General features: G+C 40.8%; 1 protein-coding gene across 2 annotated transcripts; it reads left to right on the top strand.

The window, feature by feature from the left end:
* The first annotated feature begins 4,411 nt into the window (after positions 1 to 4,411).
* Positions 4,412 to 27,487, top strand: xirp2b (xin actin binding repeat containing 2b). Of its 2 annotated transcripts, XM_085136042.1 has the most exons (9): positions 4,412 to 4,671; positions 6,799 to 6,961; positions 7,536 to 7,664; positions 8,314 to 8,403; positions 8,702 to 8,759; positions 8,857 to 8,945; positions 10,267 to 19,726; positions 20,995 to 21,125; positions 26,012 to 27,487. In XM_085136042.1, the coding sequence occupies exons 2-8, from the start codon at positions 6,911 to 6,913 to the stop codon at positions 21,084 to 21,086; spliced, it is 9,969 nt and encodes a 3,322-aa protein (XP_084992168.1). In that variant the 5' UTR covers positions 4,412 to 4,671; positions 6,799 to 6,910; the 3' UTR covers positions 21,087 to 21,125; positions 26,012 to 27,487. The 2 variants fall into 2 exon arrangements, with proteins under 2 accessions (XP_084992168.1, XP_084992169.1); XM_085136043.1 differs by lacking the exon at positions 4,412 to 4,671 and having other exon boundaries at positions 6,914 to 7,023.
* The last annotated feature ends 205 nt before the right edge of the window (positions 27,488 to 27,692 follow it).

The raw sequence follows: 27,692 nt of genomic DNA, 5'->3' as shown, positions 1-27,692 counted from the left end.
AGTTCAGGAGTCTGACAGCTGTGGGGAAGAAGCTGTTCCAGTACCTGGTGGACCACTGTGTACCTGTCGCACCACTCAGCCAGACGATCCACCTCCTCCCTGTAGGCGGCCTCATCGTTGTCACTGATGAGGCCAATCACCGTGGTGTCATCTGCAAACTTAATGATGGTGTTAGAACCACCGGCAGGTCTGCAGTCGTGGGTGAAGAGGGAGTAGAGGAAAGGGCTCATCACACAGCCTTGTGGTACACCGGTGTTCATCGTGATTGTAGATGAGCAGTGGTTATCCAGCCGGACATGTTGGGGGCGGTTGGTCAGGAAGTCCAGTAACCATTTGCACATGAGGGAACTGATGCCCAGGTCTGTCAGTTTCCTGGTGAGTTGTGAGGGGTGGATTGTATTGAACGCTGAACTGAAGTCTATAAACAGCATTCTGGCGTAGGTGTTGTTGTTGTCCAGGTGTGAGAGGACAGAGTGCAGTGCGAGGGAGACTGCATCTTCTCTGCTCCTGTTCTGGCGGTATGCGAAATGGTGGGGGTCCAGGGTGGTGGGGAGACAGGATTTGAAGTGTGCTAGGACCAGCTGCTCTAAGCAATTTGTGATGATGGGGGTGAGTGCTACTGGGCGGTAGTCATTGAGGCTAGATGGGTTGGAGTTTTTGGGTATCGGGACGATGGAGGTGGATTTGAAGCAGGCCGGTACCACGGCGCGGGCCAAGGACAGGTTGAATATGTCTGTGAGCACTCCTGCAAGCTCCTCACAACACGCTCTGAATACACGCCCAGGGATGCCATCAGGACTTGCAGCCTTGTGGACATTGATCTGAAAAAGTCAGATTAAAAAAAAACTGCAGTAATTTTTATTTTCAGTTGCCAATGTTTCATAGTTTTTAAGGACAAACCAAAGGAAATACAAAGAGCTGGCTGGTGGGTGTGCTGTGCGCCTGGTATAAATTAAGTTGTGCAATGTTTTGTGGCCTGTAAGAGACCTTGGTTGTCAAAGATGAAAGTCTCTCTGATAAAAAACAAATATCTTGCTCTCATATTTGGCAGCCTCTGTCTGCCACCAATAAACAACATGTGTCAAAGACACATTGTTTACATTGTTTTACTCCCGCACTGCTCAGTCCAGATTGAAAAGAGTGCAATTTAAACATTATAATTTGCTGATTGAAATAATAAAGATCATTCTCCATCCCTCGTCATCACCATTATATTATATCTTTTTGTAAACTAGCCATTTTATTTTTAAGTGTTACTGTATATTCCTGATAGGCTGGACTAGTGTGTGGCTTCCATCAGCGTTACCAGGTGGCCTGCAGTCAAAAGAGTGATACTATCTGTGTGTAGCACAGGCAGCCACACACAGAGCAGCGACTATCGGGAGATTCGCAAAGCTGCTGCTACTCTACATGACACCACAGTGTACAGGACTCTCAGAGCTCAGATGGTTTCTTAAAATATGGCCTATCAAACCTGACATTATCTTTTAGGCATGTTCTGCTTAAGGTCTGCATCCCTCATCTCAGCTTCTGCTTACTGCGCTATAACACGTGTCTTGTGATGACAGAGCAAATCAAAGCAAATCATTTGAAAAAGAAAAAGAAAAATCACAAAACACCAACAACTGGTGTACTTTTAGCCAGACAGCTAAAGTAGTTTACATTCCTAATTTCGTGGCTATGGAGGTAGTCCTATTCATCACTCTAAATGGGAAGCTAGTTAAAAAAAAAAGAAAGGAAATCTGGACCAGGATAAAAGGCTTTTCTTTGTAAGTGTGTGAATCTTTTCATAGGCTCACTTCTAATGGCATCTGACGGAGATGTGGCTCATTGTCATGCACCCCATGGTGCTACCAGCCTGTGGTCGGCATGCAGCGCTCACTGATGTGAGCTACACCAAGACTGGAGAGAGGATCAAAATGAAAACACTGGTTTCAATATTCTTACAGAATACAGTGAAATAAGTGCCATCCAAATGATCCAAGTTATGGATGAAACCACATGGTACAGATGAGACGTATGCATATTTATCAGCAGCTGCGTAGCATAGAGCAATAAAAAAAGGAAATTTGCAGTAAATGTCATAATTCACTGCCACATATGCACATATATTGTTGCAAATTTATGAGTCATAACATCTCTTAATTAGCAAGAGCAGATTTCTGCACATTTCTTGATGCAATCTATAAAATAAAAATAAAAACTATAAAAGGGCTGTTTGCAATACAATTATTGCAATAAAATCTGAAAGTGCTTTCTGTGTGTTATATTTGCTTAGATTTGTCACACTATTTACCACACAGGAAACCGCTTTGATTGAGGATTTATGGTCACATTTTGTCACATTTGCTGCAGATATTTGAGTTTGTATTGTTAAATAAATAAAGCCGTCATCTGGCTATGACATTATGTTTTTACAGTCTTCAGATCATCTGAAACCAAAAAGCGCTTCAGTATAGGCGTCGCACAGTACATCAGACAGAAATGTCTGTCAGCCTTTGTGAGTGTGACATTTTCTTTGTTTCAGAAATCTAATTAAATTTTGCAATGTAAACAGCTCAGAGGCTTTTCCTCTGGGCCTCTCACTTATTTAATCAGGCACTGTGACAAAAAGCTCAAAGATATTTACAGCAACAGCCTGGGTGAGTAGTTGCAAGAGCAGAGAGGTTTACAAATTCACACTTTAAAGCTCTCCACCAAACACTTGTGTTGGCAAGGTGCCACTTCTCAAGAGGAAGCAGCCAGTGGTTTAGTGCCTTGCTTAAGGGCATGTTGATGTAAGTCTTTCAGAAAGACGAGAGCGTTCGCTTACTTAGTCTGTCTTTGTTGCATGTAAATTATTCTTTTTTGTCAAGTCTCTGCAACATCCCAAGTTACTACTCGCTTTTCCCATGTTCACGCATATATCTGTATACTTTGAGTTGGTTCTGGCCATACTTTAATAGTCAGTGATGCCCACGGACCTGGACAGTTGCACATGTCTTGTTTTGGCTATGCACCCCAGCAGACTGGATTAGACTGGATCAGATTTAAGATTTAATCTGTTGGTGCTATAATGAATAACACAGGAATTTGTAGCCTCATCTGCTACACGACTCAAAAACATGTACCGTACAGCTGAAAATGGCTACGATCCCACCTGAATGATTTATTTTCACGGCGGAAGAAAAGTAGAAATATGACCAGCAACAAACACTAACTCACAGAATTTCTACATTTTTTCATTAGTTCAAAGTGTCTTCCAGCACTTGTTGTAAACACAGACATAGTAAATACTGTCCATTTACTGTACAAAGTGTTTCTGAGGACTTTCTGCAGCAAAAGAGAATCAATTTACACTGATCTATTTATTCTGGAGACATGTGGACTCGGTTTGAACTGTTCTACAGCCAAAAAAGTGTCTGTCTTTCTTTCTTTCTTCTTAACATGTAAAATCCTGTAGTTTCGGGTAAAATCGCTTCTATTTGCCAGTGCTGTCAAGTCTTCCTGTGCGCATGTGTGTGTGTGTGTGTGTGTGTGTGTGTGTGTGTGTGTGTGTGAGAGAGGTGGAGTTTAATATGCTTCCTTTCCTTTTGCTCTCACTGCATGACTTAACCCTGCTATGGATCACAGAGACATGGTTTCAAGCTGAATAAATCAGGGTCATCGTGAAAAGAACAGGAGACCTTGAAATATCTCTCAGATTCTCTCGTAGCCCTTTCTCGCTCTTTTCAAGATCTGACAGTAAACATCTGGGAGTAGATGCAACTTTACTATCATATTAGCCGCACTGAAAAATTGATTTAAAAACACATTTATTTTGGACATTTCTTGTGTGATTTTGTGGAAGCAAGAACCAAGAGTGTCTCTTTAAAAAACAGCTGGTTGGAATTGCAGGTATGAGTTACACATGGTGAGCACGAAGAGGGTCGTGATGGTCTCAAACTCTGACCCACCATCCACGAGTACCAGTCAGGCTGGCGCCACCGTCTGCAGCTTGGCCAAACGAGATGAGCTGGTGGGATGAGAGGTGTCTTCTGTCGTATTTATGGCCTCCTTAACCCTCCTTACCTTAACAAATAGCATTACATCACTGACCCTATTTCAGATCAACCGCAAAGCACAGCGCATGGCCAACACATTTCAACACTGTTTAACTGTCACTTGAATTTGCACCTGCCTGACATCGCGCTGCGGGATTATCAGGAGCAGTGAATAATAAGAGATCCTCCACGTATTTGTTGTGGATTTGTCTGTGCATAATTCTGCGTATCATGACAGGCGGTGGCAGCTGCTGGAGTATGCAGTGCACTCTAATACAAAGTGATGATGATGATGAAACCAGGGTGACCTGATTTATTAGTACCCAAGCATCGGCAGGGGAGTCACAGGAAGTATTTCCATATGGATTGACATGGGAGGCTTGGAGGCCTCACTCTCTAAAAAAAAACAAAAAAACCCAGGTCCATCCTTTGCATGTGGGCGGAGGGTCTAAAATAAAATCAGCTGTCACTATCTGCTTGTTGGACAGAAGTGAACACATAACACTGGAGCTGGTCTCCATCACTGACTGGGATTTGCTTTTGGGTTGGACAGACCCCGCATGCCGAGGGTGCAGTGGCCTTTCCTTTGGGATTTTACTTGCTGAGTTTTTATTTTATTGTTTTTATAATTCACCATCTTCCTTCTCTGGTAGGTAATGAGCAGTCTCGGGGAGGTATTTGTGTATGTGGAATGAATACTTGATTGATTTTGACTTCTTTCTGAAATTCTGAATGCATAGAAAATTTTATGTGATACAGAGCATTGTTACATCTCTTTTTGATACCTGCAGAGGAAACTATGGATTTGTGTTTGTTTGATTCAACACATCAATATTGCCTTCATGCTGAGCACCAAAGTATTTTCACTCAAAATACAGGACAATGGGCCAAAATATAAATCAAACCGTTACTAAAATGCTGAATTAACGCTGAGGATTTTCTTTATTAGCTCGAGGAGAGTATACATTCATTACTTTAACTAATTCCAAAGAGACCAAACTCTGAGCTGCTAAGCTGTTTGTACCAAGGCCAAACCCTCTAGGAGATATGTCGCCAAATGAGTGATGAAAAAAGGGAATACTGAGGAGTAGTTGGGTATACACTGATGTGTATATATGGTTTATCTTGATGTTTTTGTAAAGGAAAATCTCGTCCCCCATAGCTTTCCTCTATATTTCAAAGAGAAACACGACCCATCACACTTAAGTTTAAAATAGGCGTGATTTATTTTTGCACGGCGCCGAGATTACTTCACTTTCTTGTTATTTGAGCTCTCAGTCAGTGTCATGAGATAGCCTAAGCATGTTTTTTCTACAAATTTTTTGTTCCTATACCGTAGTGATTTAGAGTCAATGGGTCTATGCCTTGGAGGTATTTCAGTGGGTTTCTTTGTTTGTTTTGTTCTGTTTTTTCAGTTTAAATGCTATAAGTTGAGATTTGAAGTAACAGGAATAGCCTAATTTAAAAGTATTTTTAATGCACTAGCTCATTTACATGTTAACATTCCTCCAAGGCTAAAATAGTAGACTGGTGAGCTACAGATCAAAAATAGTCAGCAGGGAAAATAAACAAATATGCTAATGGAATAACTAGTCACTAAAAAATGCAATGATATTTAGTTATTTACTCACAGATTGCCATATTAAAGAAGTTTATCAGCCCACTATTGAGCTTGCATATCTGAATTCCTGTTCTCTGGAGCTCGGGACTTGAATAAGAGATACTTAGGAAATGTGTGGATATAGTTATTAGAATAGGATGCTTATATAATCATAATTCATCAAAGCAAAATCTTTGTGTTGTTAGTGTTATTTCAACTTCCATTGATAGTAATTTGTCATTATATGAATATTTTGATGTTGTACTTTCAACTGTACAGCTATAAAAATGCAAAATCCATCCTTCTTAATTCCACATCCACAGAAATGAGGTGTGAATGCTTTCTATGTCCCAGACATAGAAGGGATGCTGTTTGTCTTTTCAGCAGCGTTGCTATGTTCAAGATATTATTTTGTTTCTGGAGGCTAATAACATTCCCAATATAAAACATTTGTAAGTTACCAGGTTATACATAATAATAACTAACACGGCTCCAGCGCACTCATGTTGAACTCCTGTTTTGACCTGATGAATAATGTAAGTGCTTTTAAAGGGGGGCAGTTCATTAATTAAAAGCTACAATAACTTTTCTGCTTATGATCCTCTTAAAAATTCATTGAGATCTAAGTGACCATTTCAATGCACCACCATACACCTGAGGTACACTTCATTTCTGTTCCACTCAGGAGCCATGGGCCAACATGACAGCAAATCATGATGATGAAATCCACTTTGTAGAGCTGTTTATTTCCTTTTAAATAAATCCTGCACATCCACCGAGTAACTTGATGTCAGGCAACAGGTGTGCAAATGTTTTAAAAGACGTCAATTGTGGGAGCACCACCTGCATCGTAGCAGTCCACTGTTGTCTCCAAGAATATATTTACAAATGAATGATTTTATGAGCTTTCAGTTGGAAATACTTGTACAATATTTCCTAGAAGATCAATATATAATCCATGTATATACAACTTAAACTTGTATATTTATACCCAAACTCTTGCTCTTTATGCACAAATGACAGGACAATCATCAAAGCTTTAGATACTTTTAATACTGCTTTAACTGAATTTTTTGTAGCGTCACTGTGACGTCATGTTACCCTTTAATAATTTGATGACAGCAAATAAAACACACAAATAGCAAATTCTTAAACAGTTGGCTTCTTGTGCCTTAGCTGCTGGCAGCGAAGTTTTAACCAGGGCAGGACTTCCTGTAAGATTTAAACCAGAGGAATCGGGATTCGCTCTGTGGACTCAGAGGTCATCCCACCGGTCAAGTGTGAGGCCATGTACCAGGCAACTGTCTCCAAGCGGGCAGACAACACCATCCCCAGCGGGGTACTTCAGCTTCTGCATGGACATGTCTCAGCATGTAGCTATAGTACCTGACAGACCATGCGGTATGCGTAATTAGAAACTACGATTCTGTAGTCAGTTGTATTGCTTTTTCTGCTTTCTTGTTGGAGAGTCTCAAGCCTATGCAAGGAACCAGTTGCTGTACAGTGACTGTGCTGCACTGAGCTGGTATTCCCACCATTATCATTGGTGATCCCATGCCATATTAGTGAAAGACCAGTGCAAACATTTATAAATAGAGTGGAAACATGTGACTGCCATTACAAGGCTTACTATAGAATAAATGTTCAAGAAAAGCAGTATTATTGTTTGCTTTATTTGGCAAAAGCTTTCACGAATTGTCATCACATTCTAAAACAATTACATAAACAGAACATAAGTTTGTGCACGCCTTTGCGCGTGTCTGCAGCCACAAAAAGCAAACCGCATTAGCTACACCACGTTTGACGGCAGTCTGTGCTGCATGCATGCCAGACAGAATAACCCTATTAAGCAGCCGTTTGATTTCAGGTCATGTAGAAGTGGAGGCAGCTAACGATATTTCCTGCTTCATTAGGTCATGGAGGAGTCGGGGGTCTGTTCCCTGCCTGGGGGACTTGCAAGTGTGAGGAAACAATTTGAGACCCAGGAAACTGCATCATCACATAATGTAACCCAGTTTCATTTCCATCACAGAACCGTGCAGGTACACATTACGCAGAACTTTCATCAGGCTGATACAAAAAGCATGAAAGCAATGCCTATGATTAAATCATTAGAACATTTTCTCTGACCTGAGCTGTTTCCGTTTTCCATCTGCATCACTGCATGAGGAACTTTGCAAGTAAAAATTCAAAATTCAGACCGAATGCTAACAGTGAGGCTCTTAGTATCTATTGTTGCACGAGTACCAAAGTGTGTGCTTAAGTTACAGACACTGCTTGACATTTTTAACAGCTTCCATGAAAACCTCCCGGACATTTTCGCTTATGCTGTAGCTCGTTTTGCTAGATGGAAACTTAGAAACTTTGCAAAGCAATGGATTTTTTTTCTTCTTTTTTTTTTTGCTATAGAAGAGCATGAGCGAACAGCTTGGCACATTCTTTGTCATCTTGCCTCCATCTGTGATTCATCATTTGAAAGTGCAGTAAGCAATCTGGTCCAACATCTTCTCTGCATGGTATACAGTTGTTTGCTATTATGCTCTGGTTGGATGGAGTTGTAGTGGAATTAGAATGGAGTCAAGTCACATCTGTGGCCATGACAAGGACAAACATATATTCATGTAGATGTGTGTACATGTGGCATGTGCACAGTTTCACCTTGTTTGAATGCCATGCCCTTTCTCTTCACAGGAAATGTCCCATTCAGAGGTGACAGAGTCAAGTGACACCAGACAGGTCCTCCCAGGCAGTCAGCAGCTAAATTTCAATCAAGAAATGATGGTAAATAATCATTCCACTCACTGTTTTCTTGCAAGCAGTGCAATAAGGCTCGCTAATGATCTAAACTCATTGATTGCTTTGTTGAGTAAAAGCTGTAACTAATAGAAATCAGTCTGACTGGTTTAATAAATGTGTGTTTAGTAGTCTTTAACAGCTTGAGCGGAGATTAAAAACATTATTTTTAGTGGAAAAATGTGCAGGATGTGAAGGATGATGCTCACTTATTACATTTCTGTCTATCTCTGTGCAGTTTCTCCCCTAATTTCTCTTTATCCGTTCCCATTTTAATTGCTCACAGGTGTCATATAGTGACAACAACTTGGCATCCACTTATGAAAACCATCAAAATGAAACAGGTAGGAATGCCTTTTCTATAGGCTTTTCTGTATCAGCTGTCACTATTGTGCTGATTAAAGCCTTGCCTTTGTTGTTTTTGGCTGTGCTGACTTTTAGAAGAGGATTTTCCCAGGTACACAACAAAAGAACTGAGGGATCACTTTGAAAAAACAATAGAAGAGGCCGCGCCACAAAAAACAATTAAGGTAATGATTTGCACTTAACTATTAAGAACATGAAATTAAGGAATCTTTACTTTGGATTGTTTAATTGGAACTTGGAATTGTTACATTTTTTAAAGTTACATGAAGTTAAAGCTGTTTAATTCTACAGATTGGGCTGTTTAATTGTCAAAAATACAATGGAAGCATTACTTTATATGTTTATTTATTTAAATGTAAACAAACAAACACCAATGACAGTAAGGCTCTGCAAAGGGTTGGAGGTATACAGTCTCACTCCCGCAACATACCACTGGAGTTTCTGCCTTTATTCTTTAAATGCTTAGAACTGATCTGCTGTCGAGAACTGCAGAAAATAAACATGATCTTGTATTCTTGACATATTAAAGGAATAATGTGACAAGGCAATAAAGGTCTGCAGATTTTGGCCATTTTAATATTTTTAATATGAAGCAACAGCAGTAGGAAAAGTTCTGTTTGCATTATCAGTAAGCACTGAGGCAAATAACTGCTGTAGGAGATCTACAGAAATGCTGCAGTCCTGCATACATCTCCATGTTTAAGTTGAAGCAACCAGAATCCAGTGTGGCAGTGACAGACTCTGTCGCTACATTATAACACTACAGGGAGAGACAGTTGCTAAAAAAAAATATTAGCAAAATAGAATATTTTTGGTCAAAATATTGATAATAGTACTGAGAAGGTGGTTGATTTAACATCTTTAGGTATAGCATTAACTCTTAGTGATTCCTATGCTTGAGGGGAAAAAAAGATGAACATCACACAGTTCCATTTATTTTAGTAAACTGTCAGTCTGCTGTGTAGTTTCACAACTCGGTGAAGTGTAATTTATATATACGAAATCATGACAATTTAAAGGAAAGACTTACCCCTTGACCCTGACAATATGGGAACCCAGTCACTTTTTAGGTCCATTTGTCCCCTTGGTGCAGGGTGAGGTGAAAATCTTCCAAGAGGCCATTCCCAGGTTCTCATGTGGCCCCTTGGAAAAAAGTGATTGCTCACCCTACCTTTAAAGAAATGTGTCAGTACAAAGTTGTTCTGAGTATTCATGTTTATAATATGATGATTTCTTCTTATCCTGATGGGAGTGGTCTGTACCAGGATGGCAGTGTTCCCTTCCATATGTTCAAGAGGGGTCATACAGTGCTTTATTGAAATGCATGGAGATGATGTCAATCATATATCTTGACCCAATTAAATAACAGAACACTGACTCATTTAAGATCCTAGATACTTTCTTTTCAGTAAATATGTCACTTATCTGTAATTCCTAGTTTGATGGATCATTTACCTGTTAATGTCATTTTTGTTCCTTGTAAAGACTGGACGTGACATCAGTCGATCAAAGTGGTCCTCAAGTGCGACTCAAAACAACATAGGGGCTAGTGAGGTGTGTGAAGCATCCCATACTGAAGAACTGCAAGACACAATGGTTGCAATGATGGATTATGAAGACTTTCCACCCCCACCAGCTGAGGATTCTGACTTCCTTCCACCCCCACCTCCAGACTTATTACAAATGCCACCAGACAGCGAAAATGTTCCAAAGTACCAATATGCACATGAACCAGCAAACCCATCCAAATACCCACTCAACAGAGAGGCTTACATCAAGCAGAGGAGTATGAATGAGCTGAAACGTCTTTACAAGCACATTCACCCTGAGGTTCGCAAGAATATTGAGAAAGAGTACTACATTGATTATAACGAAACTGAGAACAACCAGGTAGAGAGCCAGGAGTACATGTATGAAGATGATGTTGCTAGTCCTGATGATATTAATGATGAAGAATATGCAGAATGGGAGGAGATCCTTCCCGGGGACGTGCAGGCAATGCGTTGGAAGTTTGAAAATAAGCCACTGGATGCCATCAGAGATGAAATTCCTGATGACGATGAAGACAATAAGAAAATAACTCAGCAGGAAATCATTCTGGGAAAAGATGTAAGGCGAACAGCATGGATGTTTGAGACCAAGCCAATGGATGAGCTGGGCTCACAAAACACAAATTCCACAGAATACAGAAACAAATTTAATAAATTTGATAAAGGAGATGTCCGCGCTGCAGCTTGGTTGTTTGAAACTCAAACTATGGACACCCTAAACAAAATGCATAAAGAGGAGGATTTGACGAAAGAAATTGTATTCACAGAGGAGGATGGAAATGCTACCATTTACATGATTGACAATAAATTCATGGGAGTCCTTGGGCACACTGAGACCATTGATGAGAGCCACCTGCTGTGTCTGCGGTCAGTGCTAGAGGAGATTAATGGAGATGTGAAAACAGTAACAAGTACATTTGACACTCAGTTCAAATGTATTATTATGGGACAATCAAGTCAGATGCTGGAGATTAAGTCTGTGCGCAAAATTGAAACTGAATTGGAGAGCTCAATTGCTTCACGTTGGCTTTTTGATACCCAACCTCTGGACATCACAAACAGAGAAAATGCTCCTTTGAAACTTGTGTGTAGTCTTTCCATGGAGGACAGCAATAAAGGAGACTGGGGCAGGTGGCTGTTTGAGATAAAAACATTAAATTCTCTCAGTGAGTTGGAAAGCTCACAAATGGAAACAACAGAGATCATGGGAGCTGATGTGCGCAAACACTGCTTAGTGTTTGAAACACAGCCAATGGATTCTCTGAAAGATGACTCCAATGCCAGACCTCAGTCTATTGAGGAGATTATCGGGGGCAATGTTAGATCTGCAAGGCACTTTTTTGAAAGCAGCCCTCAAGCAGTCAGGAAGAACTGCCCCGAGGTTGGAAAACTTAAAAAAGCAGCAATAAGTGAAGAAATAAAAGGGGATGTGAGACACCAAAAGTGGCGCTTTGAGAGTCAACCTTTAGAGGACATAAGAGAAGCAAAGAAAGAGGTCACTCGTACAGTGAATGTCGAAGATGACCTCACACAGGAGGACGGCACAAGCTGCAGGTCAGATGTACGCAAGAACTGTTGGGTATTTGAAACCCAGCCAATGGATACTTTGAAAGATGATGCAAATGCACGCCCTTTGTCTAAAGACGATGTCGTTGCAGGTAATGTCAAATCAACCAGACATTATTTTGAAACAATTCCAGCAGAAGAGTTAAAGGAGTTGGCAGAGGTGGGAAAACTGAAAAAGACAGTAGAACTTGATGAGGAGAAGGGTGATGTTAGACATCAGAAATGGCGATTTGAAAGCCAACCTCTGGAGCAGATTAGAGAGGAAAAGAAAGAAGTCATCCGAACAATTGACCTGGAAGAAATTGATAAAGTGGATGTGTCAAGCTACAAGCAAATCTTTGAGAGCACAGATTTAAACAGCAGGAATGAGTCTCAAAAGATTCTAATAGAGGGAGTAACATCTGGCTCTGTGAAATCAAATACAGAATTGTTTGAATCTACTCCATTGTATGCCATGCAAGACAGCGCAGGTCACTTCCACGAGGTGAAAACAGTGCATCGGGAGGAAGTTGTTAAAGGAGATGTAACAACATATAAATGGATGTTTGAAACAAAACCGATTGATCAGTTCGATGAAAGCATCGACAAATATCAAATTATCAAGGGCATATCCAAACAGGAAATTGAGTCGGGTGATGTTAAAACTGCAAAGTGGTTGTTTGAAACACAGCCTCTTGACGCTATCAAGTACTTCAGCAACATTGAAGATGAAGAAACTGTGGGTTCAAGTAAACATATTGATGTTGTGAAAGGTGATGTGAAAACCTGCAAGTGGCTATTTGAGACCAAACCAATGGACATCTTGTATGAAAGAGGGGAGGTAAAGGATGAAAGCGAATCTGAAGAAATGCATAAGGGGGATATTAAAACCTGCACTTGGCTTTTTGAGACGCAAGCACTTGATGCTATCCATGATGAGACAGAGACAGTTCTAAACACGCGCACTGTAAAACAAGAGGACATCAACGGAAAAGATGTAAGAATGGCTTGTTTTCTCTTTGAAACAGAGAAACTGGAGAACCTCACTGGAGAGGAGATGGGAGCTTTTAAATGTGTCACAGAGATAGACATTGCATCTGGAGATGTGTCTAGGATGAAGTACATTTTTGAGAATCAAACATCTGATATCACCACTTCTACATCTGAGGAAGTGATGCAAAAGCTCAAGAGAGTTCAGACTGAAGACATACAAAAAGGAAATGTTGTGAGCTGCAAATGGCTCTTTGAAAATCAATCCATTGATGCCATACACGACAGTCAAGTGCAGACGATGAGCAGCCACACAGTGAACGACGTACAAGGAGGAGATGTGGATAAGGGCCGTTTTATTTTTGAGACCTACTCCTTAGATAAAATTCAGGAGGTTTCCTCTGACGTGGACACAGAGCTGAAGAAAATCCAAAAAATTGTCTGTGATGAGGAGGAGAGGGGCAATGTAGGAAATTACACAATGATGTTTGAAACTCAGCCCCTTTATGCCATCCAGGACAAAGAGGGCCACTACCATGAGGTCACCACTGTCACAAGTGAGGAGGTGACACAGGGAAATGTTGTAGGAACGCGATGGTTGTTTGAAACAAAGCCCCTCGATGCTATCAAGGACACAGATGAGGTTTATATAATTAAATCCGTCACACAGCAGGATGTGCAAAAAGGAGATGTCGTCTCTGCTAAATGGAAATTTGAGACACAGCCTCTTGACAAGATTGCTGAAGAAAAGAAGCCTTTAATAAAAACAGTAGAGGACATTCAGGGGGGCGACGTAAGAATGAATAAACATCGCTTTGAGTCTGACACTTTGTCACAGGGATGTGTTCGAACTGTTAATGTGAGTGAAATTCAAAAAGGTGACGTCAGAACTGCTAAGTGGAGATTTGAAACTCAGTCCATTGACAAAATCAGAAGTATGAGCTCTGAAAATTTGATTGAAACTGTTAAAAAGGAGGAGACTGCAAAGGGAGATGTTAAACATTCAGTCTGGCTGTTTGAGAAAAATCCTCTTGACCACATTAAAGAGGCAGATGAGGATGAGGAGGCAAACATGTCTCAAGAGGAGATCCCCAAAGCGGATGTAAAGACAACAACTTGGCTCTTTGAGACGACACCAATTGACGACTTTAATGAGACAAAAGTGGAAAGGACGGAAATCCTGGGCAAGAGCGTCAAGGGAACTCTTGAGGAACTTTATAGTCAGAAAATGGTGAAATCGAAGGGAATTCTCATTGAAACTGATGAAATTGGTGACGTTAGGATGGCAAAATACCAGCTAATGAACAAGCAGGCTCCTGAGATTCAACGAGAGGAAGTAATCAGGGGAGATCTGCAGACTATCATGATGAACCTACTGAACAGACAGGAAAGACAGGAGCAGCAGATAGTCATAGATTCAGAAGAGAAAGGTAATGTCAGCTCAACAGTACAGCAATTATTTAGCCAAGAAAGAGTTAGCACTGTTGAAAAGGAGGAAATAATACGTGGTGACATCCAGGAGGCTATAAACAGACTTTTCAGTGAGGATGGATCAGCAAAACATGGAATACTCATCCAGGAGGATGAAAAAGGAGATGTACAGATGACATTATATTCGCTTCTAAATAAACAAGAAAATCTTTCTGCTGAAAAAGAGGACATTGTCAAAGGGGATATAAAGAGTGCTCTTCAAAGGCTGTCCAGCCCAGACAAGTCAGATCAGGCAGTGAAGATAAGGGTAGATGACACTGAAAAGGGAAATGTCAGCTTTTACTCTACGTGCATTGAATCTGGGGCTGTGGACTATCTTAAACAACTCCAGTTAGAGCCTGATGATACTCCGCCTGAAACAGCAAAAAAAGAAGTGATTGTTGGGGGTGACATCAAGGGCACAAAACTCATGCTTGGCTGTAATCAAACTCAAATTGAGCGTACAGTTGAGGATGTTATACCGGGTGATGTTCACAACACAGTCAAGGTTTTCATGTCAGAGCCAGCTGCTTCATTGGAAAGGATCCAAAAGGAGGAAATTGTGAAAGGTGACTTAAGAGCTGCTTTGAATTCATTGTCTGAATCAGTGAATCAGACAGTCATTGTAGAGAAAGAGGAGGTGGTGAAAGGCAACATACCGAAAGCTCTACGGTGTTTGGAAAGGGCTCAGAAGAGGCACAAGGAGGTGGAGAAGCCAGCTATCATACCAGGAAATATCAAAGGGACTCTAAGATCTCTTGAGAAATCAGCAACATCAAGAGTTGAAACTGTTGTTGAGGATTTAGTTGCCGGAGATGTGAAGGCAACAATGAAATCTCTGGAACTGGCAAAGCGAGCAGTGAAGGAAATTGAAAAGGAAGAAATTGTGAGGGGTGATATTCAGACAGCAATGCAAAGTCTACAAGATGCATCCAGTGAGATGAAAAAGTGTCAACAGGAAATAGATGTTCAGGGTGATGTCAGAGGGACGATTCAGCTCTTCATGGAGTCCCCACCTACACAGAGGGTGCAAAGAAGCTCAAGCCTCGAGGGTGATATAAAGGGTGATGTCAAGATGTCAATTAAGTCATTATATGAGACTCAGGAGCAAAGCCAGCTGGAGAAAGAAGAAGTGATAAAGGGGGATGTAAAAGGCACTATTAAATCACTGCTAGAAACAGCGCAGCGTGAAACTCCAAAAGTCCGTCTGGGAGCATATAGAAGAGTTAGAGTCAAGCAGAGCCCACCCATTAAAAATCTTAAAACTGATGCACAAAGAAACATACAGAAGATTAAAACGGTAAATGTTGTTGAAACACCAAAAGAAAATCACACCATCTCCAATGAAACCATTACAAAAACATACACTATGGAGCAGTCAGCTCAGCAATCAACAACTGTTGTGGACCACAAAACTATTACCCAAAATCACGGCATCAAAACATTAAAGACAGAGTTTCGTAACCTTAAATCTAACCCAAAGGGCATGATAAAACTTGGTAAAAACAAAGTCAAAACTGATGTTTACGTCTTAAAGCCAAAAGCACCAGAAGCTGATCTGCCTCTCCCACCGCCGCCTCCACCGGTGATAGATACTGACCTTCCTCCTCCTAGTCCTCATCCTCCTTCCGCTGATACTGACATCGATCACCTCCCTCCTCCACCACCACCACCACCGCTAACTACTGAGCAGGACTTCCTCCCACCTCCTCCATCTCAACAAGAACTCGAGACCATGCCAGCACAACCAATTCATCCTTCACCAGCAAAGGCAAAAAAGATGACAGTCAAAAAAGTAAAAGCTCCCGTTTTGCATCCAGTGCCAAAGCTGGAACCTAAAGTAGAACTCAGCAAAACACAAGAGGTGGTAACAACTTCTGAGAAACAAGTAGAAATGAGCCAAAACGCATTAAAAACAACAACAACGCATACATCAAAAACTATTTCATATGAGATCCCTCCTCCTCCAGAGTCACCACAGCCATTAAAGAAAGTTTACATTGCTCCCATGAAATTTACTCCTCCGCCATCTCCTCCTCCTTTTATGAGAGGGAAAATGAGCAAATTTAACACACCGTTAATAAAAGCTGAAGAAAAGTACCGGAAGCTGAGGGAGGAAAACACACCACCAACCACTCCATCGCCCACTTTTATATATGACTCAGTCACCTCTGCTCTCCAAATGATTTCCACTGAAGATGCAGAGCAGTCAAATGGCATCAGCTCAGATATCACACAGGGCAGCAATGCAAAGATACCAGTGAGTGTTCATTCAGAGTCACTGTCATGTGATCTATCTAAGCAGATCATAGCCACAAATTCAACACGGAGTAATGCAAGTGAGAACATCCTCACAGATTCCACAATTGTATCTTCTGCTCAACAGCAAATCTCCTCTAACGAGTCTTCCAAGGTTGTCTCTATTCAAAAGACCACATCCACTTCAGCTGTTAGACAACAGATGCATACAACTATGCAGAAAACTGTTTCCTCAAAACAGTCTGCTCAATCTGTCAAGGTGGACAAAGTGCAGACAAAAGTAATTGACGTTGCAAAAACAGACAGCACAGCTAGTCGTACAAAGAAAGACTTGAAAAGTCAGAAAACAAAGGTGTCCAACAAATGTGAAGAAAAACAAGATGAGAAAACAACTGCCCAGAAACCTAACATAGAAACAATGCATGACCTGTCCAAAAATGAAACCATAACTTCAAATAAAAATGTAAAGGAATTGAAATCATTGGACTATATTAACAAGAACAAAGCTGATCCTTCACCTTGTAAGAAAGAAAGCATTCCCAATCAGCTAACGCAAACAGAAACGGCAGCTGCTAATGCAAATGTTAAAACAGGCAAACCAAACCAGAAGGCGAAAAAGAGCAATAAACAAGAAAAGCAAGCAGAGATAAAACCGTCCAGTGAGACTGAGAAACAGAGTGTTTCACAAGATTTCAAAGTGAAAGCTGCTGAGGTGAAAGTGATCGATGAACCCAAAGACATAAAGACAGAGTTAAAGCAGGAGATTAAGAAAGTTACTCCCTCTCCTCCTCTTCCACATCCACCCCCTGCTGGTGTTGCTCCACCTGCTGTTACTGTAAGTACTGACAACCAATCAGAAACCAACAACACAAATCCAGTGAAGAAGAAAAAGAAGTCAAAAAAGTCTAAAGAGGTTGCACAGTCAGGTCAAGGTAAAGAAATTCTCACTGACTCAAAGACAGAAGTTATAGAAACCAGGAAAACAACATCTGAGAACACTCAGCAAATGCAAAAGACAACGGCAGTCACCCAGATTCACAAAGTAGAGCACATAGAAGTCAAGAGAAAAGTCGTTACCACAGACAGCACAGATGATCAGGATTCCACACAGCAAAAAACTGTTCAAAAGCATGTAGAAGGATCTCAAAAGAAAGGTTTGACAGCTACTCAGCAGAGTGGGGAAGAACCACCAAAAGAAAGTATGGATGTGCCAATTACAGTGACAGGCGAGTCAGAACAAAATGAACCGATTAAGTCCACAATAGCACAAACAGAGGAATCTCAAAAGCAGGAGGTCCAAGTGTTAATCTCTCACTTCAAAGAGATGCAAAAGGCTTCAGAAACGACTGATGCAAAATCTGCAAAGAGTTTTCTCAATCAGGAAAGAAAATGTGAACTGGAGGGATCTGAAGATGCAAGGGATGCTCAAAAAAGTACAGATATTGTTTCCAATGTAAGGAGATTAGCAGAGGCCAAGCCAATAGATCTAGAAGATGAAACCAAGGACAGGCGTGAAAGTGAGCCGGCATCTGAGAGAGTGGTTTCTGGTGCAGCATCACCAAAAATATCCAAGATCAGCATCGGCTCAGCCAAAGTTGAGAGCCAAACCAAGAAAGAATCCTCACATGAAAAAAAGAAAGAAGAAGTTGGTCTGTCCAAGTCCGTCAACCTTCGAGCTCCCTCACCCTCACTCAGGACACGTTCTCCCTCACCGACATTCATCACCATCGAGTCCAAACGGAGAACTGACTCGCCCCAGAGAGTGACGCCATCACCCACCCTCCTGTACAGGGCACCCACACCTCCCACGCCGCCGCTACGCAGGTGTGACACTCCAACATCACATATCACTAGAATCACACCTTCTCCAACTTTTGACAAAGCTGAAAATTTGGCTCGACTTAAAGACACAACAGCCAAGCTCTCGCGTGGCGTCACCCCACCACCGCTATTTCCCAGCCCAATCCCAGAAAAGAAATCTGAGATTGTGGAGCCGCCTGCTTCATTCCATCGACAAATCAAAACCGAGTCCCAGGTTATGGAGGCTTCAGGGATACCGATGGCAACGGAAAAGCCCCAAAAGAGTTTATCCGAGGAAGTTCTGCAGGCTTGTGTTAATAATACAGCAGTAGAGGATAAAGGTATAATTTCTCAAGGTTTGAGTGCAAATGAAATACAAAGTAAGTCTGAGACCCATATGCCATTGGGTCAAAATGACCCAGATCTTGCTGAAGCTTCAGAATTATCATCTGCATCCGTCAAAGAGAAGAAAGAGTTTTTTGAAGAGGCTCAAAAAGCAGGAGTTAATAAGATCTATGTGCGCAAGGAAACGATTGCTATTCCTGAGCGACTGGGCCCAGACATCAGTGAGTGTGAAGCAGAAAATAAGAACAAAGAAAAGGATGAGCTTCCCAGGGCTGACTTGTCGAGTCTTGTAAACAAATTTGCATCACCAGAAGAGAAAACATATATCAGAAAAGAGCTTATCCCACTCACGGAGCGCCTTCACAATGACTCCAAAAGCAAAGATTGTGACAAAGAGAAAGCAGACGGGCTGGAACAGGAAATGCCAGCTTTTGACATCCAGGCTATTAAAAATGTTTTTGAACTCGGTGAGCAAAGTTCTTTATTCCGAGACGAGATAAAGGATCAGGAGGAGCTTGTGTCAAGCCTGAGTGAAACAACAGCAGACACTTCAAAGCAAGAAAGTCCTCAAGAGACAAAGGGAGGCTCAAGGCAGAGCACTCCCCTCCCTGTGCAGAAAAATGAGGTAGGAACTGTGCCAGCTGAACCGTCAGCCCTCTCTGAAACCGAATCAATCACAGAGCATTTCTCACATCTTGATGAATTTGGTAACAAGGTCACTGGAACAAGGACAGCTGTCACTGTGCACTCTGAGAGTGTGTCAACCCTACCCAAAGCTCCTTTCTCCTATGCTGACGCAGTGAAAAGAAAAGCTGCTGCAGCGAGGCGAACAGAAACATACGATGAAGACGCTACAGAGAAGTTGCTGAGGAATTTCCATAAAACATGGACGGAGAGCGAGACAGTCTTCAAGAGTCTTGGATACACTGTTTCTGAGGAAACAACATCACAAGTTGTGTCGCACCAGACGAAGATTGCCTCATCTGGTAAAAAATGTGTGGCATGAAACAGCAGAAACTAATGGCATGGATTACGGATGGCTTTTCTTTAAAAATCTATTTGTGCCGCTGTGTTGGAAAAGTATCATTTCTACCTGTTGTATTGTTTGGATTGTGCAGGCAGTTTACAGCCAAGCTGCACTATGAAATGGTCCAAAATTTACTCTTTGGATCTGAGTTCATGTGCATCAATTCTAATCTTTTTTTGTGTGCATGGGCACTAAAATTGCTTCTAACGCAGGCAATGAGGTAGCATAGTTCATCAAAGTGGTTTAAAAAGTAGTGCAGATTGTTGCAACAGTGCAAATCTCATGTCCATGTAGACAAACAAATAGACCACATTTCCGAAACCCATCTGAGTGTGCTAACATGCTCAAAATAGCAATGCTGGCATGATGATGTTGTTTTATTTGTTTCCTGCTAACAAGAGCAAAACAAGAGTGCAGCTCAGGATGACACAAATGTTTTTGGTGTTGCATCTGCTTGATCATAAACCAAAAGATTATATGAAGTAAAAAATAAAGGCTTTTAAAGCTTTTCACTAACTATGCTTAAGGACAGCTTAAGTGCTCTTTGTTGATGTTGCAATGCAGTGCGCTTCACATTTAATCACTTCAAACATTAACATGACCAGGTTACATTAGGTCACATAATAAGAGAGAGCTTTGCTCTAAAGCTTTAGAAAAACAAAACAAAAGAGTGTGTGTGTGTGTGTGATAAATTGTTTGGGAAAAGCATAATTCATATGTTCATGCTACATTTTGTAAAGTTAAGCCAACATACACCGGGCAACATGTTGCCCGGAAGTAGTCACAGACTCTGTTAACCCTGTAAAGCCCGAAACATGAAACAACTGCCAGAATTTGTCACATTTTTTGAAACTGGAGCATTAAATTAAATGTTCTGACAAAATAAAAAAAATTTAAAATATAGATCAGTTTCCATATATGAGTTTAACTTTTTAAAAAAAGAAAAAAATGTATCAACTGTGATACATTTGGGAATACAGGGTTAATCAGCAATAGAGATACATGGACACATCTGACTGCTCAGGTAAATAACACTAAATCCTAACAACCACTAAACCATTTGTTCATGTGACTACTATAAAAAAAAACTACATTCAACATGTGACTACTCTTAAGAGTATTGTGCTGCTTTTATATTAGTTTAACTGTAATAAAAATGTTTGATTATGAGGCAACCCCAATACTGTTCACGATATAACCAATGTGAATTTTATCTCCTTGAAACAGGTTCGAGTTCCGAGGTCGGAGCTGTGCACGGTGTGCCGGAGGAGAGCCTATCCGATGGATGCTCTCATAGTGGACAAAAAAAAGTACCATAAGTCCTGTTTCTGCTGTGAGCACTGCAGGAACAAATTAAGGTAAAGGGTGCCATTCATTCAAATAAATGTTTATAGGGGCTTTTTGAGCATTGCAGTATTGGTAAATGTATTAGTGTTGTAATGACAACATAATGGTTGCCACCATGTCTACAATTCAATTCAATTCAATTCAATTCAATTTTATTTATATAGCGCCAAATCACAACAAATGTCGCCTCAAGGCGCTTCATAGATACAGAGAAAAGCCCAACAATCATATGACCCCCTATGAGCAAGCACTTTGGCGACAGTGGGAAGGAAAAACTCCCTTTTAACAGGAAGAAACCTCCGGCAGAACCAGGCTCAGGGAGGGGCGGCCATCTGCTGCGACCGGTTGGGGTGAGAGAAGGAAGACAGGATAAAGACATGCTGTGGAAGAGAGACAGAGATTAATAACAGATACGATTCAATACAGAGAGGTCTGTTAATACATAGTGAGTGAGAAAGGTGACTGGAAAGGAAAAACTCAATGCATCATGGGAATCCCCCGGCAGCCTACATCTATTGCAGCATAACTAAGGGAGGATTCAGGGTCACCTGGTCCAGCCCTAACTATATGCTTTAGCAAAAAGGAAGGTTTTAAGCCTAATCTTAAAAGTAGAGATAGTGTCTGTCTCCTGAATCCAAACTGGAAGCTGGTTCCACAGAAGAGGGGCCTGAAAACTGAAGGCTCTCCCTCCCATTCTACTTTTAAATACTCTAGGAACAACAAGTAGGCCTGCAGAGCGGGAGCGAAGTGCTCTAATAGGGTGATATGGTACTACAAGGTCATTAAGATAAGATGGGGCCTGATTATTTAAGACCTTGTATGTGAGGAGCAGGATTTTGAATTCAATTCTGGATTTAACAGGAAGCCAATGAAGGGAAGCCAAAACAGGAGAAATATGCTCTCTCCTTCTAGTCCCTGTCAGTACTCTTGCTGCAGCATTTTGGATTAACTGAAGGCTTTTCAGTGAGTTTTTTGGACATCCTGATAATAATGAATTGCAGTAGTCCAGCCTGGAAGTAATAAATGCATGAACTAGTTTTTCAGCGTCACTCTGAGACAGGATATTTCTAATTTTAGAGATGTTGCGCAAATGGAAGAACGCAGTCTTACATATTTGTTTAATATGTGCGTTGAAGGACATATCCTGGTCAAAAATGACTCCAAGGTTCCTCACAGTGTTACTGGAGGCCAAGGTAATGCCATCCAGAGTAAGAATCTGGTTAGATACCATATTTCTAAGCTTTTCAGCGCCGAGTACAATGACCTCAGTTTTATCTGAGTTAAGAAGCAGAAAGTTAGTGGCCATCCAAGTCTTTATGTCTTTAAGACATTCCTGCAGTTTAACTAATTGGTGTGTGTTATCTGGCTTCATGGACAGATAGAGCTGGGTGTCATCTGCATAGCAGTGAAAATGTATGCTATGTCTTCTAATGATGCTGCCTAGGGGAAGCATGTATAATGTAAACAGAATTGGTCCTAGCACCGAACCCTGTGGAACTCCATAATTAACCTCAGTGTGTGAAGAGGACTCTCCATTTACATGCACAAATTGGAGTCTATTAGATAGATATGATACAAACCACTGCAGTGCAATACCTGTAATACCTACAGCATGTTCTAATCGCTCTAATAGAATATTATGGTCAACAGTATCGAATGCTGCACTAAGGTCAAGAAGGACAAGCACAGAGATGAGTCCACTGTCAGAGGCCATAAGAAGATCATTTGTAACCTTCAATAAAGCTGTTTCTGTGCTGTGATGAACTCTGAAACCTGACTGAAACTCTTCAAATAAACCATTCCTCTGCAGATGATCTGTTAGCTGTTTGACAACTACTCTTTCAAGGATTTTTGATATGAAAGGAAGGTTGGAGATTGGCCTATAATTAGCTAAGACTGCTGGGTCTAGAGATGGCTTTTTGAGTAAAGGTTTAACTGCAGCCACCTTGAAGGCCTGTGGTACATAGCCGATTATTAGAGATAGGTTGATCATATATAAGATCGAAGAATTAATCAATGGCAGGACTTCTTTGAGCAGTTTTGTAGGAATGGGGTCTAAAAGACACGTTGATGGTTTGGAGGAAGTAATTATTGAAGTTAACTCAGAAAGATCGATTGGAAAAAAAGAGTCTAACTTAACATCAATGGAACTAAGAGTAGCTGTAGATAATATTACATCTGTGGGATGATTATTGGTAATTTTTTCTCTAATGATAAAAATTTTATTTGTGAAGAAGTTCATGAAGTCATCACTAGTTAACGTTAAAGGGATGGTTGGCTCAACAGAGCTCTGACTTTTTGTCAGCCTGGCTACAGTGCTGAAGAGAAACCTGGGGTTGTTCTTATTTTCTTCAATCAGTGATGAGTAGTAAGCTGTTCTGGCTTCGCGGAGGGCTTTCTTATAAAGCAACAAACTATTTCTCCAGGCTAAATGATGATCCTCTAAATTTGTGACACGCCATTTCCTCTCCAGATTACGAGTCATCTGCTTTAGGGTACGTGTTTGAGAATTATACCACGGGGTCAGGTACTTCTGATTAGAGACCTTAGTTTTCACTGGAGCTACAGTATCCAGAGTCGTACGTAGTGAGGAGGTGAAATTATTAACAAGATAATCGACCTCTGTTGGGGTAGCGTTCAGATAGCTGCTCTGCTCTGTGTTGGTACAGGGCATTGACGATGATAACAGTGGCTGGATTATATTCTTAAACTTAGTTACAGCGCTTTCAGAAAGACATCTACTTTGATAAAGTCCACTCTCCACTGCTGCGTAATCAATTATTGTAAATGTAAATGTTATCAAGAAATGATCAGACAGGAGAGGGTTTTCAGGAAACACTGTTAAATGTTCAGTTTCTATGCCATATGTTAAAACAAGATCTAGAGTGTGATTAAAGTGGTGGGTGGGTTCTTTTACATTTTGAGAGAAACCAATTGAGTCTAACAACAGATTAAATGCCATGTTGAGGCTGTCATTTTTAGCATCTACATGGATGTTAAAATCACCCACAATAATTATTTTATCTGAGCTCAGAACTAAATTAGATATAAAGTCTGAGAAATCAGACAGAAACTCTGTGTAAGGCCCAGGTGGACGATAGATGATAACAAGTAAGACTGGTTTCTGAGTTTCACAGCTGGGGTGGACAATGCTAAGCATCAGGCTTTCAAATGAATTAAAAGTCTGTCTTGGTCTTTCATTAATTAATAGACTGGTGTGAAAAATTGCTGCCACACCGCCCCCTCGACCTGTGCTTCGAGATTTCTGGTAGTTAGAATGACTCGGGGGTGTTGATTCATTTAAACTAACATAATCATCCTGCTGCAACCAGGTTTCTGTAAGGCAGAGTAAATCAATTTGTTGATCAATTATTAAGTCATGTACTAACAGAGACTTGGAGGAGAGAGACCTAATATTTAATAATCCACATTTCACTGTTTTACTCTTTGGTTCAGATGTGGATACTGTATTATTCTTTCTTTGTGATTGTTTAAGTTGTTTGTTTTTTGTCTTTTTGGAAGCAGACACAGTCTCTATGGAGATGGGTTTTTGGGGGGGTAGCAGGAGGAGAGAAGCTGCAGAGAGGCGTGTAAGACTGCAACTCTGCTTCCTGGTCCCAACTCTGGATAGTCATGTTTTGAGGGGTTTAATAAATTTGTCGATATTTCTAGAAATGAGAGCTGCTCCATCCAAAGTGGGATGGATGCCATCTCTCCTAACAAGACCAGGTTTCCTCCAGAAGGTTTGCCAATTATCTATGAAGCCCACATCGTTTCTGGGACACCACTCAGACAGCCAGCAATTTAAGGAGAACATGCGGCTAAACATGTCACTCCTGGTCTGATTGGGGAGGGGACCAGAGAAAACTACAGAGTCCGACATTGTTTTGGCAAAGTTACACACCGATTCAATATTGATTTTAGTGACCTCCGATTGGCGTAACCGGGTGTCATTACTGCCGACGTGAATTATGATTTTATTGAATTTACGTTTACCCTTAGCCAGCAGTTTTAAATTTCCTTCAATGTCGCCTGCTCTGGCCCCTGGAAGACAATTGACTATGGTTGCCGGTGTCTCTAGCTTCACATGTCTGAGAACAGAGTCACCAATTACCAGAGTTTGACCCCCGGCGGGTGTGTCACCGAGTGGGGAAAAACGGTTAGACACATGAACGGGTTGGTGGTGTACCTGGGGCTTCTGTTTAGGACTACGCTTCCTTCTCACCGTTACCCAGCCTTTCCCCAGCTGCTTGGGGTCTGCCGGGGAACAGCTAGCGGGGCCTACGCTATCTTCGGCTGCACCAGCTACAGGGGCCTGGCTAGCTAAGGGTGAGAGCAGGGTGCAAAGCCGAGTCTCCAATTCAGTAATCCTGGCCTCCAGAGCTGCAAATATGCTACATTTGTTACAGATATCATTACTGCTAAAGGAGGCCGAGGAGTAACTAAACATCTGACACAATGAGCAAGAAAGTGCAGAAGGGACAGGTGAAGTAGCCATGGTGCTAACGGGTCGGCTACGAGCTAAGCTAGCGAAACAGTACAGAGACAGTGAGTGAATACTATAAATTAGGTAGTGAGTACACAGAAAGTGTGCTTCGGATGAAGCACGTGAAGATTATACTGTGAAAAAAGAATGTATTTAAAAGTTGTTAATTAAACTGCTAAGCAAATAAGCTACTCAGAAACACCACTGTGTTTGAGCAGGAACAGGAAGCGATACTATACCACAGAGCGAGCGAGCGAACATACAGTATGTATAGTATATAGTTTTCCAGTCATCCTGTAAAGGAAAAATCAATAAAGTAAGACTTGTGGCTCTAAAATGACATTAAAATAATTGTTAAATAATTGATGTAGTGCATCTCTTAACAGAGGATTTTTCATTTGCCGTGTGTAGCATAGGAAATTATGTCTCTCTCCATGGACATTTGTACTGCCTACCCCATTACAAACAACTCCAGAAGTCCAAAGGGAACTATGATGATGGACTCGGGCAGAGACCCCCCGCGGGAAGTGGTGGACCTATCCCCTCAAATCAGAAACTTGAATGGAGATATTCTGCGAGCAGCATGAGTTCAGTAGAGAAAGCACACAGTGTTGAAAATGAAATGACAAAAACATTTAGTGAAAGCAAACCACACTGCAACAAAATATCTGTAGTTTGGCCCCCACAAGCCAATCCCCCAAAGAAAGCCTTTAAAATAGAGGAAGACATTCAGCTATCTAAACCACAGTGGCCCCCTCCAGAAAGCTCCCCAAAGTCACCCAAACAGCAACACAGAAAGACTGTTCCCCGGAGTGTTCTTTGAAATAAAGTCACCCAAAGTTTAGTCTAATAAAACCAAAGAAGAGGCACAAAAGTCTAAATGGTGCAGTAAGAGGAAAGAACTGTCCCATAGGTATAATTAAGGAAGGGTTTGGTTGAAGGTTATGCAGCTAAGTGATTTAAAAGGGAACTTGATAAGTAGGAAAATGTGTATAATATAAATGTAAATGGTGTGGAAAGGCAGGTTGTAATAGTAAGTGCTCGAGAGATAGATGCAGACAAAGTGTGAAAAGCGGATGATGTTATGTGCCTTGATCTGTTGTGCTTTTCCCATGTGTCATTTTTCATTCTTTGCAGTTCATTCACATGTTTTTTGTTTTCCTAATAATCTGATATACCAAACCACATCGATAACCAGTATCAATCGTGATATCAACCTAGTTTCAGTAAGTTATAAAGATTTATGGTTGATTGAATTATTAAAAAGATGACATATTTAATATCTGCATTAAAATAACACCAAAATTGTGATTTTAAATTAACTTATGTGCTTAATTAGTCATTATTATTGGATGTTTAAACTTTATAACTCTCACTGCTCTCGACCTTTGGTTTTTTGTTTTCAGATATAATTTGGCTCAGAATTTGTTTGTGCTTGTTTGTTTTCCACAGTCAATTCATCTTGTTTCAAAATGAATTGGATTGTTGTATAGGTCTCGCCATTTTTTATACTAAGCGCACTTGAGCTCTCGGAAACGATCACCCTCTTTGGACTCTGATTTTGTACCATTAACCTTTCAACCTATTCACATTTTTTTTTTTGCATTTTTCTTTTCTTAGCACCTGGTGTGCAGACTACTAAAGTATATCAGAATTAATTTATTTATAATATTGCAAGTATATAATATAAACAAGCAAATTGGTTATTGTCATTTTTGTTTTGGACATTTGTATCCTATTTTGGAAAGCAAATATTTTGCAACAAGGGAATATTATTTTTTAGATTACATGATTGTATCTTGCTTTATACAAGAAAATGATGTCATGCTGTCATGCTGGTTCACTTACTATATTGCTGATCTAAGAGCAATAAAATGTTGAATTTCATCTTTGCATTTGTCTCTTTCACATTCTAACACAAATCTAATTCTTGAATCAATGCGCTATATGTGAAATGCTACATGTCCAGAGTTCATCCATATCAAACACAAAGAGGCAGCAGTTTGTGTTTCTCAGGTGTATGGATCTAAAACATCTACTGTAGGCAGAGGAAGGCCAGTAGACTCCTCTTACACTGTCAGTATAATCTCCT

Source organism: Neolamprologus multifasciatus, chromosome 16 (assembly GCF_963576455.1).
Source record: "Neolamprologus multifasciatus chromosome 16, fNeoMul1.2, whole genome shotgun sequence".
Taxonomy (NCBI): Eukaryota; Metazoa; Chordata; class Actinopteri; order Cichliformes; family Cichlidae; genus Neolamprologus; species Neolamprologus multifasciatus.
Note: the sequence above shows the minus strand (reverse complement) of the source record. Positions and strands in the feature narration are given on the sequence as shown.